Source organism: Rhipicephalus microplus, chromosome 1 (genome assembly GCF_043290135.1).
Source record: "Rhipicephalus microplus isolate Deutch F79 chromosome 1, USDA_Rmic, whole genome shotgun sequence".
NCBI classification, from domain to species: Eukaryota; Metazoa; Arthropoda; class Arachnida; order Ixodida; family Ixodidae; genus Rhipicephalus; species Rhipicephalus microplus.
The window spans coordinates 200143714-200159211 of NC_134700.1; the positions used below are offsets into that span (position 1 = coordinate 200143714).

At 45.8% G+C, this 15498-nt stretch overlaps 1 protein-coding gene across 3 annotated transcripts in view; it reads right to left on the reverse strand.

Moving 5' to 3' along the window:
- LOC119167214 (uncharacterized) overlaps nucleotides 1-15498 on the reverse strand; it is a 39968-nt gene that overhangs the window by 18471 nt on the left and 5999 nt on the right. For all 3 annotated transcript variants that reach the window (XM_075890113.1, XM_075890117.1, XM_075890110.1), the window contains exons 5-9: nucleotides 14954-15199; nucleotides 12645-12785; nucleotides 10083-10206; nucleotides 9564-9667; nucleotides 7143-7238 (exon numbers count right to left, since the gene is read on the reverse strand). In XM_075890113.1, the coding sequence (XP_075746228.1) occupies nucleotides 7143-7238; nucleotides 9564-9667; nucleotides 10083-10206; nucleotides 12645-12785; nucleotides 14954-15199 (711 nt within the window). The remainder of the gene's footprint in view (nucleotides 1-7142; nucleotides 7239-9563; nucleotides 9668-10082; nucleotides 10207-12644; nucleotides 12786-14953; nucleotides 15200-15498) is intronic.

The following is a 15498-nucleotide window of genomic DNA, read 5'->3' on the forward strand; positions in this document are numbered from 1 at the left end:
GTGACGCAACAGTGGTGCTGACGTTAGTACAAACTTAAGTTGTGAGAATGCGGCGTCACACTCTGGCGTCCAGTTGAAGGTTGCATCCTGTCGCAAGACGTTTGTCAGCGGATACACGATCTCCGCGAATCGTGGAACAAAACGACGAAAATATGAGCATAGGCTGACAAACGAGCGAAGGTCTCGTGCGGACTGCGGTGATTTAAAAGAGCTCACTGCTTCTATCTTGCGAGGATCGGGTCTGACGCCATCCTTGTCGACCAAGTGCCCCAGCACGAGAGTTTGACGTTCGCCAAAGCGACATTTTTTAGAATTCAGAACCAGCCCGGCTTTTTCGATGCAGTCGAGAACAAGACTGAGACGGTTGTTATGTTCCTCAAACGTACGGCCAAATATCACAACATCGTCAAGGTAGCACATGCATATCTCCCATTTTAGACCACGTAATACTGTGTCCATAAATCTTTCAAAGGTGGCTGGAGCATTACAAAGGCCAAAAGGCATGACATTAAATTCAAATAAGCCATCCGGAGTTATGAAAGCAGTCTTTTCTTTGTCGCCGGGTTCCATAGGTATTTGCCAATAACCTGACCGCAAATCAAGCGTTGAAAAATAGGAAGCGGCATGTAAGCAATCTATGACGTCATCAATCTGTGGTAAGGGATATACATCTTTCTTCGTCACAGTGTTTAGACGCCTGTAATCTACGCAGAATCTCCAGGAACTATCCTTTTTCCTGACAAGATTTACCGGGGCTGCCCACGGGCTGGACGACTCTTGCACGACCCCTTTGTTCAGCATGTCCTTTACTTGTTCGGCGATAACTTTGCACTCAGAGGATGACACTCGGTAGGGCTTTTGGCGGATGGGGTGTGCAGAGCCAGTGTCTATTCTGTGACGAGCGCAAGATGAGGTTAACTGAAGGGGTGCATCTCTATGTTTGAAGTCGAAAGCAGCAACATGCCGGGAAAGGACCTGCACCAGCGCTTGCCGTTCCGTCGTACTGAGAGTCTTGCTGATCATAGTGAGCATTAGATCTTCATTATGGCGAATATCACAAGTAGAGGAAGAGGTGGGGAGGTCCGTAGCTATTGCTGCTATCGAGTTGCATGAGGCTTCATCAAAGAGAGCTATCTTCATCCCGCGAGGAAGCACAACCGGCGTGGCAGAACAGTTCAGCGCCCACAATGTTGCTACTCCTTTTGTCATGCACACCACAGAACAAGGCACAAGTATGTCCTTCTTAAAACAGTTCTTGCGTAGAGGTCCCACTACGAGGTCAACACAAGCATCATCAATCGCTGTGGAAGAAACTCGAACGGGTGTCAAGCACCAAGATGGTGCTATCACTTCATCAATCACACTAAGTGTGTTCCTGTCTTCGCCACGGTAGTCTTCTTCGGAAAGCGACGGTATAAACAAATTGTTTAGTGATATTTCCCCACTACCACAGTCAACGGAAGCACCGCATTGCTCCAGGAAATCGATACCAAGAATGACATCGTGCGAACAACGAGATAGAACCAGAAATTCCGATACAAATACTTTTCCAGCCAATGAAACACTGACAGCACATACACCAAGAGGATTAAGCCACTCGCCGCCTACACCACGAAAGGTGATTGTATCGTCCCATGAAAACATAACTTTGCGACCTAAGTGGTTTCTGAAGGCGAGGCTCATCACAGACACAGTCGCCCCAGTGTCAACTAACGCCATCGTCGGTATTCCATCAATCAACACATTCACTTTGTTTTTGATCATAACAATAGGCAGAGGTATATCTGGAAAAGACCGTCCGGCGACCTCATCTCCATTGGCCGCGAATGCTAGTTTCCCGGCGGCGGAGAAGAACGACGCAAAGGAGACGGCGAGCGACGAGAACGGTTGGATGGTGGTGTCAAACTCCGCTCGCATGCTGGCGAATCACTGCGTTTGGTCTCGCGCGAAAAACGGTTTCTTGGAAACAAGTCGGTTGTCCGCAGGTCATATGAAGCACCGGGTTTTGGTGGCGAAGACATGGCTGGTGTCCTTCGTGATTGGCGGCGTTGTTGGCGGCAATACCGAGCAATATGCCCACTGAAACCACAGTTGTAGCACACGGGAGGGTCACGGTTTATACTATATTCAATGGTACGAATCCTGGGCCGCTGCTGTCGGCGAGGAAGTTCGTTATCACGCAAAGAACGGGTTTCTGTCACTCTCTGGAATTCATTGTATTCGTAGTAGGGTTGGTCGTAGGGTTGGTACTGTCCTTGCCGCAGCGGGGCGTAGTCCGGCTGAGAGCCCTGAGTATAAGAATGTGGCTGTGCTCGTCGTGATCGTGCGTCATAGGCAGGGCCTCTATCGCATAGACGTGGCTGATACTGAGGTGTGGCATCACAATCCTCAAAGCCCTCCGCCACTCGGTGCGAGGAGAATGAAGCAACGTTTCGCTCGAACTCTGGCGGCTGATAGGGGGGATGAGTGCTTGGGCAGTTTGCCACTTGCGCGTACAGGCCGAGTTCTTCACGTACTATCTGCCGGATTGTTGTTGCAAGATCAAGCGCCTGGTTGCTGTCTATGCTCGCAATGGTCGTCACATTGGGTAGCCTGCCGAACTTTGGCGTGATGCGCCTCGTCTTTAGTTGCTCAAAATTGCGGCAATGACGAATGACATCGGTGACAGATGTCAAGGTGTCTTTCACGATGAGGAAACTGTAAACATCCTCGGCGATTCCTTTTAGAATGTTCCCGACTTTGTCTTCCTCAGACATTCCGGAGTCAATGGTCCTACATAGCTTTATGACTTCCTTAATGTAGGTCGTGCAAGTTTCACCTGGCACTTGAGGGCGTTGCATTAGCGTCTGTTCTGCTCTTTTCTTTATCGTTGTTGGGTCACCGAAACACTCTTTGATTTCAGAAACAAATCTGTCGCACGTCGTTAGCGTTTCCTCCCGATTCTCGTACCACATTAATGCAGTATCCGTCAAAAAGAATGCGACGTACAAAAGCTGAGAAGCGGCATCCCATCTGTTAGCAGAGCTCACGCGTTTGTAATGGATGAGCCAAGCCTCGACTTCTTCATCTGGTCTGCCGGCAAAGGGACGAGCATCTCTCAGTTGTGGAGCCGAACTGGTCGGCGCAGAAGTCGAGAGGGGTCGATGTTCATTTGCGTTGTGGGACATGTCCAGACCAGATGGATTCGGTGGAAGTCCAGCAATGCCACGGCTCCGTCGAAGAACTTGCGGTTCACCTTCCGTCTTCGGGTGTCGATTACCCAGCACCTCCACCACAACTGTAACAGCGAGCTGTGATAAGATGGTTTTATTTACAGGAGGTGAACGATGGTCGTTTGCGGCAGCACACTGCGATCGTGCCAAGACTCTTCGTCTTCCTCTGCTTCTCTTCTCTACCTTTTTCTAGTCTTGTGGGGATCCGAGGCGCGCCCGCGACCATTTCGCGGGCATTCCGCCACACGGCCACACCCTTTCGCTTTCCTGCTCTGTTAACACCACGTGGCGATAGATGGCGCCACGTGCGGGCACGGCGCGCGCCACTGCGCGCGCTGAGGGAGCGGGCTCTTCTCCGTTGGTCGGCGCCGGGTAAGCACGTGTTTTCCTTCGTCCGCGTCCCCTTTGGGAATCGCCGGACTGCAGCCTGCCTGGGGTGGCCTTGGGCACCTCGGCAGGCGTGTTTACTTGAGTGCTAGCTTCGGTAGCGTACGCTAAGCCCACAGCGGTGCCTAGTGCTTGAAGTGGTCGTACCACAACGAGCCGCACTTGCCGTAGGCCCAGCGCGTACGAGGTTTGCCCTAACACTCGCGACCAGGCCCAGTGGCCATCGTGAGAGTGCGCAGCATAGCCGCGAGGGACCTTTTCCCGACCGGCGTGTCAAAGCTCGCCATTGCCAGCTGCGACGTGCTCGCGGTTTTCCCCTTATTGTGAACGTCCGCCACCGGGGACCCGCGCTACAGACAACCGTTCGCGGCAGCCGCCACGCGCAGAAGAGACCCGCTCAACGCTCGCCCACCACCAAGGCCTGCCTTCCGCCAGGGGCCACCGCCGGCGCTACCACTCTACCAACAGTGGTACTGAAAGCAAACACAACGCCATCTATCGCCCGGCGGTGGTCACCACCGCAATAAAGCCTTGGGGCGAGACACGTGCGCCACGCGGCGCAGACAACTTTACAGGGGGGGGGGGGGGGTGTCAGCACCCCCACAGTCTGTTACAATATTAATACTTTCATATTACTTTTCTTGGTATTTCAACATTTCTCACACCACACTTAAGACGTAAAGTCACTCCACGCTTCGCCAAGCAATCCTCTTGTCTTATATTCTCAGTGACTTTTTTCCTCATAACTGCTCTCCTCTTGAGAATGGCGAAATGTCGTAGACTAAAAGCGAGATTTGCCTTGAAGTGCAACTTTTCAGCAGCACAGAGGTTTCAGTCACTTGCACTGTCACTAATCATGAGGCAGAACATGAAGGCATAATTCACATGCAGCCAGCACCCTTGCGTAGTGCTCCATGGTCTTGCTCAGGTATACAGAACTAGTGTTTATCACTCACAATTTGTGATCTGTGACAACTGCTTATCCTAACGAATATTATTATATAGGTGTAATTATTTTGTTTGCTACTGGCTACAATGACACTTTTCGCAGCTAACACAAGGCAACAATGGTTGAGACGTCTTACGCTTACATTGTAACTACCGATGTCAAACACATCAGATATATATCAGTCTTTGCCAAAATCACTACAAGAACTTTAGCTCTGACAGCCAATGTTCCTATGCAGGAATTGTTTTGAAACATGCAATGCTACAATGTCACTGTAACAGAAATTTCATTGACTTATAGCTAGCAAACGACTTGACTTATGTCGTGCCTGACTTGAAATCCTTCATAACTTTCAACACGTTTCACCATCTCGTTTAAACAAGCTCGCTTGCACAGTACGAATACAGTTATTAGGAAATCTATGTATCAAATTGACAAATAATGGTTCCATTAATGAGGTAGTGAGTGCAGTAACTTGGACATTTGCACATTTGCACCAAAAGTACAGTTACAAAGGCTATCAAATTCAAAGAAGTTTATCCACCACTTGCTACAACAGTCTATCCAGGATATAAGGGGATCAGGAAATAGTTTGATATATCGATAATTCAAAATACAAAATGTGCATATTTAAGGCCTAAATTAAAGCATTTCAGGCCAAAGAAATTGTTACAACTGCTAATATAACAATCGCTCACAGTATACTGAAGAACAAGGTGGGAACTGCAAGGGACTGCACTTTATTTCGCATGACAATAGTCCGTAATCTTGTCATGCTTCTTGCGCGCCATCAAGTTCCAGTCATCCTCAATATCACTGAAGCTTTTCAAATAAGTGAATCCAGCTCCTACGGCCACAACAGCGTTGACTGATGCAGAATGCCGATGCAAGCTTTGTAGCGTGGCAAAAGATTGGTTAGAGGTGGCAGCGAAGACGTTGGCATATTCATAACCACACAGGTACACTTTCGTGGCACGGGCAAGGAAAGCCATAATCTCAGCATCGATGCAGTCAAAAACAGCCACATCATTATCTGCCCCTTTTAAATCGCTCAAGAAGGTGCCTGGAAACGCTGATAAGCCGCGGAATTCTCCACGGCATTGGACGCCATTGTCAGCGGTCATAACGCATCCGAACTCGTCACTTGGCTTGCAAGGGAAGTTTACGACGGTGCTTTACTTACAAGCGTCAGTCATAATTTTTATCGCTACGTGCGGGACAGAGTTCAGTTCAACTCCCCAATGAGGCTTTATCAGCAATGAGGAGAGAAGTGCACAAGTCCATAAGGCGCAAAAGAAAACACAGAGTTGGCAGCTGTTGCTTTATGCTGGTTTGATGCGAAAAGCAAGAAAAAGCGCAGTATCCTGTACATGCGCTTTAAAACCAAAAGCAATAAAAATGAGCCAAGATCTTTTAAGCAACAAATCAAACAAAACAAAACAAACCATCACAAAGCTGCACATATCGAAGGCCGTGCTTTTTAGGCTCGCATGCCATTGAGTGCTAACAAACAAGGGAATGCAAACATTGCAACAAGATAGCCGAGTCACTTCGCATTCTCATTTTGGTGTCTTTGGCAATAGTTTTTTTTTAGCACTGTGCCCGTGCATAAAGACCTGCAGATTGCACATCAAACATACCGGTGCACTTGCGGTGCACTCGCGAGCGCTGCGCAACGAAACAGATCAGCGCAATATAATGACACCACATTTTAGTCACCTGCGGGCGTAAAGAAATCGGAACTTGTTATAGTGCAGCTGAAAATTAATCAATATTTGCTAAGAAAAATGCATTTTTTGGGCCTCAGCACGGCGCAGCGTTCGACATAGCAAATTTCTCGCTGTGCGGGAGTTCAATATACGGATGCACTGGTCCCATACTTTTGCATGAAAAATTCAAGCCAATTTTCGAACTGTTCGATATAGCCAATAATTTAATATATCCCAGTTTGATATATCCAGGATAGGCTCTATGACATCCAAAATGATAGAAAAATAAAAAGTTGAGCAGAAGTGACATTTGGGAAATTGCATCTCGATTGCAGGTTACAGAGCACAGAATTGATAAAGACAATGCTTGAATACAAAAAAGTATTGCATTATCAGCTGTGGGGGTGCTGAGACCCCCTGTAGAGTTGTTTGCGCCGTGTGGCGCACGTGCCTCGCCCAGTTGTCTCTAGCTGTTGTCTCTAACGGTTGTCTCTAACGTGGGTCGTCGGCGCGTGGCACTGCGGGTCTGCGCGCAGGAGGGCCCACGTGGTAAGTCAAGCGTTGGCGACGCCGCCTTGGGTGTGTGAGTGTGTTTGTCATGTTATTGTGTAACGATGTCCTAGCATGTTAATTGGAATTGATGCATCAATTCGGCAGACGATATCATCGTTATAAATTAGTTAAATGGATGTGTATTGTTCTTTAGTTTGACGTGTCTGCTGTGTCCGTTCACTTCAAGAGCGTGGCGTGGCGCACGCTCGCCAATTCGAGGCCCCACACAGCATAATGATTATGCCATTGCTAAACTTTTTTTGTACAGTAAGTACTATTTGCCATATAATGAAATGCAAAAACGTTCTGTGCTCAGAAAATCATAAAATTCACCTTTTCTGACATCCGTCTGTGGTATTCTTTCTCAGACGCTTCCAGCTTCTGAACCCAGTTGTGCTCAGCTGCTGCAATCTTCTTGTCACACTCTTGCTGCAATGCAGAACGAAAATTTCAGACATCACCAACAACAACACCAATGAATATAATTTGCACACCAGCCGTCATAACGTTTTATTAGAACTCTCACTGTCAAAGGACATGCATGTTGCAATAGTAAAGCTATAAGGGCATTCTGAAAGTAAGTTCCCATAAAATTTAAATTTGACAGAAACACTAATAAATAATAGTGCTCATTGTCAGTATCGTCAGATATACTGTTGTTTATGGGCAGGTTCTTCAGATGTGAACCACCTTTTGAGAGTAAATTTTGAGAGTAATATGGACACTCTCGACTAGATTTTGCCTCCGGTGTTGGCATCAATGTGGACGTCGCCGTCATTCACCGTATATGTACATGTATGTATGTATATGAAAATGCAAGACAGAAAAATAATCGAGAAAAATACTCCAGTGCACAGAATCAAATCTCCGACCTCTTAATTGCGAGTATGAGACATTAGCCACTGAGCCATGAAGAAGCACCTCCTTCAAAGTTCAAACGGGGCAAGCTATTTATATGTACCACTTACCGCTGGTGATGGGAATCTCGGGGCAACTACTCTATTGTTTTCAGCATTATTAGCGAGATGGCGCAATGAGCCCGCGTCGCCAGATCGTCACGACGCAGCGGCGCGTGCTCTCATCTGCCACGCATACCTGCCCTGCGAAGAGGGAACGCTCTTGCGTGCGCTCGCTTATCTCATGGTGGGGACAATCGTAAACCTTGGCTTTCACTGGAATGATTCTGTTGTAGTTACCGGGTGCACAATTGTCACTGCACCCGATGCACGGTCTCCATTAGCGAAAAGGGCACGCTTTTCAGGCACAGCAAATTGACAACTGAGACGCTTATTCGCGTTCATTTGTACCTGTGAGTACGTGTCATGCGTCATTGGTGCGTGAGAAATGCGGGGCACAATTCGATCTGCTTGCCATTCTTCCATGACCTTCCAATTTGTTGCTATCGCGTTCTTTGCTTTGCCTTTGCGGCAAAGCTGTGACTTTTTTTTTAGAATGGTTTCGTAGTGAGGTTATGCCAGTGACTGAAACAAGGATGTTCTCTCATTTCTAAGTTTTAACTTATTTTCTGGATGTTTCTTTCAAAATGCAATAAAGCAGAAAACATGTACTAATGACCATGCAAAGGCTGCCTACTATGCATTCCTTCAAAGAAACAGCATCGTTTGATAAAATATGCTCATCAATCGGTAATTGCAAACAATTTTTGTAGTAGTACTTTATCAGTTATCAGCCGAAGGTTACAAACCTTTTAAAACCAATAAACATACGTAACCTGTTCACCCTACCTCAGCCCTACTTCTGTATCATATTTAGGGGGGGGGGGGGGGGGAGAAGAAAAAAAACTTTAACGACCCTTTTGGTGATGGGTGAGGCATGCTTCAGAGTACTAGTATCCTATTATCTCAAATGGCCAAGTTCCTGTAGTCACAAGCAAGAATAGGCTATAATACTTATATATATGACAGGTTGCCTTTTGATAAATGAAAACACGGTGCAAGAAAAATGGCTGTGGACACTCTCTGCCCATTGCAACGGAGTCGTAGCGCTATAATGAAAGCAAGCTGTGACATGGGGGCCCTAAAAAGAGCAAGCGCGATTAGGCAGGCACACGTTATTCTTTTCTTTTCTTTCTTTTTTCCTTGTATTTTTTTTTTTAAAGCACCGTGCATGTGACTGGCTCAACTGTGACTGGCTGGAAACGCAAGCTAGAAGACAAGCCACGTTTTTCGTCACCGAGAAACACTAGATGCAGCGAATGCTGCAGTTGCCTCCACGGTGTTCTCCCATATGCAATGACGTTACGGGCGCTACATATGCAGCTCGTCATCTATAGCACATACGCCGGTCGCAGTCGCATGCGGGGCACTGGGACATGGGAGCTGGAGGGACTGAAAGTGCCGAAAATTATGTGGATGTCCCTTGGGGTGAAGTGTGTACACCTAAACCATTTTTCTTACACCGTGGATGCAAAAAAATGCGACATGCAACTGCTTAACATGCACTTGTATTGCAAGCTTTCCAAAATCATAATTACGATTAGAAAACAGTGCAACGAAGGAACGTGGAACTCTGATGATGAAGAAGACAGAAAGACAGACGCTGAACTAGTTGGGAGTTCCAACGTCTGTCTTCGTATCATCTTTATCGCGAGTGTGTAGTTGAGAGTTCGGTGCCCGTCTTGTTGATGGTCATTGTTTTGCATCTCTTTGTTGCACCACTACCCAATGTCGAACCCTTACCAACTCGCCCAACTATCAGTGCTTCCCAAAATCAGTTGCAGCTTCACCAGCCTACCTTGAGAAGTTTGAGATCAGCCACCTTGCTGCGTGAGCGCTCTTCATCCAATGATTTTTCCAGTTCAGCCAGTTGCTGTTGGTGCTGAGCTTTGATCTCGTACACTGCAGGACAACCGTCAACAGCAATTGTCGCTGGCATTCACAAACTAAGAACTAGGCATGTAAAGAGCGATTGAAATAAACCTTCAACAGAAAAAATCTTGCATAATATACACACAGCCAAAGGTCTCAAAGTGACAAGGTGATGCCATTGTCACACCAACACTTTGATAAGCAGGGAACCAACCCCGATTGTACACGGGAACCAATAATGATTGAAAAATTCAGTCATGATTGGGCTCACTTGCAAGTGAACATGCCGTGGGTGGTTCAAGTACACTGCATGCACAAATCGGACAGTTTTCTCAGCTAAAACGCCAGACCTCTCGAAGTCTAAGCAGCACGAGTGAGCACTTTGCAACGAATGTTCAGCACCTTCCACTCGTTGCCTTGGTCGGACTGTGTTGCAACCACTTACGCTGATTATGAAGCTGGTCTCGCTCGGCTGAGGCAGCATCAAGAGACTCGGACAGCTGGCGTGCTCGCTGCTCCAGCTCTTGCTGCTCCACGCGCCACTTGGCCTGCGTCTCGGCTTCACTTTCCTGCAAAGCCCACAGTACGACCGCATCATGAAAACATGAAGAAACCTTATAAGGGCATCCCGTGGGCACTTTGGATAGCAATCGGGATTGAATTTCTCAACTGTGACCGGCTTCATATTGCACCTTGTAGAAATAATCCAATCGAGATCGAGACACTCAATCTTTCTTAGGCTTAACTGCAAGCAGAAGTTCACCGTATGACACCTGTGTTAAATGTAGTGTCTTACAAATTGCAGGTGCTGTCTCTCTCTTTCTCAGTGATCGTATTTCTCTCTTTCAAAATGATTGTACAGTGAATATTGTGTCAGTCTTAACAGATGACATTACTAATCTTAAAAATATGAAGACTCAAAGAGCATCAGATAACTTGAATATGGAACAAACGATATTCTCACATTCCTCAATAATGAAGTAGTTAATAAGGCTAATCAATTGAGACCTCCCAACAAACAATAAAAACTTAATGCACAAACTTTTTGTTGGCTTCACACAGGTGCCTGGCAGAAAGTACAAACACAACAGCAATAATAAGAACAATAAAAGATAGTGAAAACTTTCAGAACATAAAACCGCACATCAGAATGTAATTGACGAAGTCGTGGTTGAAAATGGAACCTGTGTTTTACCTCTCACATGGCAGATTTCGCATGATCTGTAGAAGGAAGGACGAAAATATAATTTTTCTTCCCACTTCTTACCTAGAATCCAGCACCAAGCGGCACTCATGTCTAGCTGATTTTGATCAGTTTTAAAAACTTCCAGCAATATTAAAATGCACAGCAGATACATTAGATACATAAAAATTGTAGCACAAGTTTCCCACAGCGATTGTTCACCATCACTCATTTTTCTGCATCACTCAATTCTCACTGTCACCGGCATCACTTTTTAGCAACTCTTGTCAAGACGTACGGAAGCCAGTGAATAAGTTTTCCTAGAATTTCAAGGTTAATGATGGATGTGTGTTGCCTGATAGGTACATCACCTCTATCCTTCAAACCAGCGTATCCCTTTCCCCGTCATTAGGTAGCATATTGATGTTTTCTAGGCTGGTTAATATGCCTGCCTTTCCATTACCTCCAGTTCCTTCCTTTGATCACACTGCTGTACTATGAGAAAATTTATGAACCTAAGCTTCCATGCGCTACAGATTTCGGCAGGGGCATTAACATAGCTCAAAAAATCCGGCGCCGACCAGTGTTCAGAAGGGCGGACGTACACAAACAGGCCCTTGAAAGTGCACTGGTCACAAGCATATTTGCATATGCCATTTTTCAATAACTTATGCACTCTCTATCGCGGGCTTGTCGGTGATCAGCCGTTTCTGATATGGAAAGCTGATCTCCTACTGAGGTTATTCTTTTGTCATTTCACATTGCCAGATTTCATTGTTGTCTCATTGCTTTATGCCCGAACATTGTTGTTGCCTGCAGCAAAATAAAGCATCGCACGGTCAAGCACTGAGATGAAGGGCCCATTCCCAGCATGGAGGAAGCAAACTTGTTAGGAAGCAGCATTGCACAATGCAATAGAAGAAAAAAAAACAGAATGAAAAATTGTAGGTCAGGCATGCGCACAACGAGCTTTGCTCACCCCCATTTTCCAGGTAGCAGAAAGGCTCCTAATTTTTTAGTTCGTCAGCTTTAGGGCCAAACAACGAAACGTTCCTTTCCTCAGTGAGGAAGCCTTCATTTTTGTGGGGCCGCCTTATGTCCCTCTAAAAGCTTCCTCACTGAGGAGCCCTCGGTAAAGGCTTCCTTGGCGCTTCCTCAGCTTAAGGTTGCTTTGGGGCTACCTTCGTGCGCCCTTAGGTCCGCTCCTTGCCCTGAACGAGCGCTTCGCCTCACAGCTAGCCCACGTGATGTTTTCGTTTTCGAGGCAACCCTCCCACCCCACCTCTGTGGGGAGACACGAGCGGCGAGCGTGCGTGCACGGTGCCAGGCACGACGGCGCGCAGTGTTGCTAGAGTGCACCACGTTTTGCGCTCGACTACGGTGGCTTTTCACATTCAGTAATCGTAGTTGGAAAAAAGTGTACACGCGTCTCTATATTAACACTTCAGTTTGGTAATGATGTGGTGACCCAACTTCTTTTTTACAGAATAAACGCTTGTGAGCAAAGCTTATATTCGATAATCTCGAACGTAGGAGCGCGGCAACCATTCCTCCCGCGAGGACGGGTTAAGGGAGCTTTCAGAGTACGCTTGCTTCCTCCGTCGGTACTTGGTTGTAAGGAAGCCTCACGTAAGGAGAGGACGCGGTCAAAGGAAAGGAACGTTTCGTTGTTTGGGCCTTAGACTAAAAACATAGCCTGAGAAGCAAAGCTCCAGCACTTTTATGAATAATTTCGAATACTTCTGAACTGACAACTGCGTTTTTAATTATTATGAGTGAGAGGCAAGTGCCAAAACTGCAAGCACACAAGTGAATAAAACACACCTGCAGCTGCTGCAGCTGGCGTCCTTTTTCGTCGAGTGCTCGGGCCAGAGCTTCTCTCTCCTGCATGAGCTGAGTGGACCGCTCACGGCTGTTCTGGATGGTGTCTTTGCACTTGGCCATCAGGGTTTCCAGGCGCTGAACCTGGATTGAACAAGTAGGGGCGACATCCTTAGACCAGGGAAGGTTCTCCCCGAGCAGAAAATTTGGAACAGATGTCTACATGAACATATACTTTATCCAGCCCTATTAGGTTCGGCAACACCACTACAGTCAAGACTCGATGTAACAAGTTCGTGCTGGCGGCTAAAAACTTCGTGACACTGCATATTCTGCTAAGCTGAGGTTGCTATGTTTCAACAAGAACAATCACACAGGCTTCTTCTAGAACACCTTATAAGTAAGTATGCCGAAGCATGACTGTCGAAGAAAAGGAGTGTGGAGTAATGCAACTGGCTTTCCACGAGGGCCGAGAACTCGATGCGAGAAAATAATTCTGGCTCTCTCACACGACCTTACAGCCGTGAAAGTTAGTGATACAAAAGGGCTTCTAAACCGGGAACATGGCAGCAAAGCCAGTGACACGACTCGCTTTGTTGGTTATACTGATTTTGTTGAATTGAGCTTTGCTAGTATTAATAAGGGCTTCTTTTATGGCAGAATAAGCAGGCAGCATGGAAACACATTGAACCGATATACATCAATAGCATGTACAACTTGTGCCTTTCCAGAACTACTTTAGGGTGTATTGTTACAGTGTCAGTTTACCATGTATGTTACTAAACTAAGGTAATAATGCGTGGATGAGAAGATTACAAGTCTATCTTGCTTGAAATCTGGGAGGCTGACAAGAACCCCATGCCATGCACTGGAATCTCCAGAATCACTTATTAGTAAAGATTAATTATATTGTGTTCTTGGGAAGCTACACACTCAGCATGCCATGTTTCAGCAATTTTCATTCAATGCAATCAAAATATAAAAAAATTAGGAATGTGCAAATATTAGAACTTTTGAATATTTCTCAAATATTTCTTGCTATTCGATTTGATTCGCACTGGAGTTTTACATTCAAACTTCCTGAAGACAAATACAGTCAACGTCTGATTGACAATGGCCTCTTAAAATTTTTGTTATGTTTCGCCCTATCATACAGCCGCATTGCAGTGAAGCTGCTTTTCAAATTCTGCTACGGTCGTAAGTGTATGAACTGAAGGAAACGCTGGGTCCAAACATGGAGAATATAGATGCGGTCAGCCAAGAAGTTCAATTAATGGCGCTTTGGACCTGAAAATCGATTAGAAAATCGGACACCAAAGATTTTTAGCACCTTAATTTACAGACGTTCTTATATGTTGACGTATTTCAGATAGATTAAGATATCGAAATTTTAAGGGAGTGCACCCTAGTCTGCCAAATCAGTCGGGCTTCCACAGAAGTTGAAGAATCGGAAAAGTGGAGGAAATAGCATACTCTCCTTTCACATGTAAAGTGTTATGATAACACATTGGTTGCACCAAATCATGCAAATAAATACAACTCGGGCTCTGCATTGCCTCACCCTTAATAAAACAACTATAAAACACCATCCATTCAGCACTTCACCAACCTATACAAACTAATACTTCTATGTTTCTATTGTATACACTTAGGGACTCTCTGCACCCTTTTTTCAGTACTGTCACTTTGAGGTATTAGAAAAATATTAAACAAACATTTGACAACTTTTTGCAAAACATTCGATTTAATTCACTCAATCGTTATTATCCAAATTTAATATGCATCCAAAATTTTGTTATTTGCACAGCATTGGAAAAAATACTATACAATACATAATGTCACACTGATGTACAGCACTCATAAATTGCACCATGAAAGTTTATGGCTGTATAATGCACATGCTTTTGCTTCCAGCATACACAGGAGTCATATTGGTAAAATTTTAAATGAACACTTGATCAAAACCAACATCACATTCAGTAATCAGATTTCACCAATGCTCGGCTGCTATCAAGAGCAACTGCCCATAGCAGTAGTTACACTAAAGAACAAAACAAAGATGGTGTTACATTTCAATCCAAGAGTACCGTATAGCGGTGCTCAACTCTGACAGGAAGAAGAAAGCTTGCCTTTATTTTCTCTTCTAATAAACACTCAATGATTGATGACAATAAAGTTCTCTAAAAATAGGTTATCGATTTAGTGTTTCCGTACAGTGTTCATTTGATGGTTTAGCAGTTATGCACATCACAGCGTGGCCGCCTGTGTACAAGCGTACACGGACAAGAAAGTGTGATCTACGGCTCCCCCACCTTCTCCTTGTAGTGGGCCAGCTCTTCGTCTTGCGCCGTGGTGTCGCACGGCGCACCGGGGATGGCATTGTTGGCTTTCAGCAGGGCCACCTTGGTCTCGAGCGTCTGTATGATGTGCTCTTTCTCCTCCAGCTGGCAGCGCAGGTTCTCCTCCAGATGCGCCTTGGCCTGCTGCTCCAGCTGGGCCTGCTCACGCAGCTCACCCATTCGGCGCAAAGCCTTGTCCTGGCTCTCGCTCAAGATGCGCTACAATGGGCCCATACACATACACACAGCAATGCTTCAACTTGGGCCAGTTTGTACGGCACCCTAATCTGGTTATGCTGAAAGACAGAATGGTCAAACGACAACGAGAGCTGCACAGGTAGTGTGCAAGGAGTTGACAGGCAAGCTTATTAGTATAGATTCATTATGTTTGTTCAATTTTTCTTCATTATAGACAAAAGGACACAATTAATTATGTCCTTTGTCCCACTTGTTTGCGCTAACAATTTGTCATAATGAGGTAGTGTGCAAACCTTCAACTTTTTTTTTGCATATGTTTT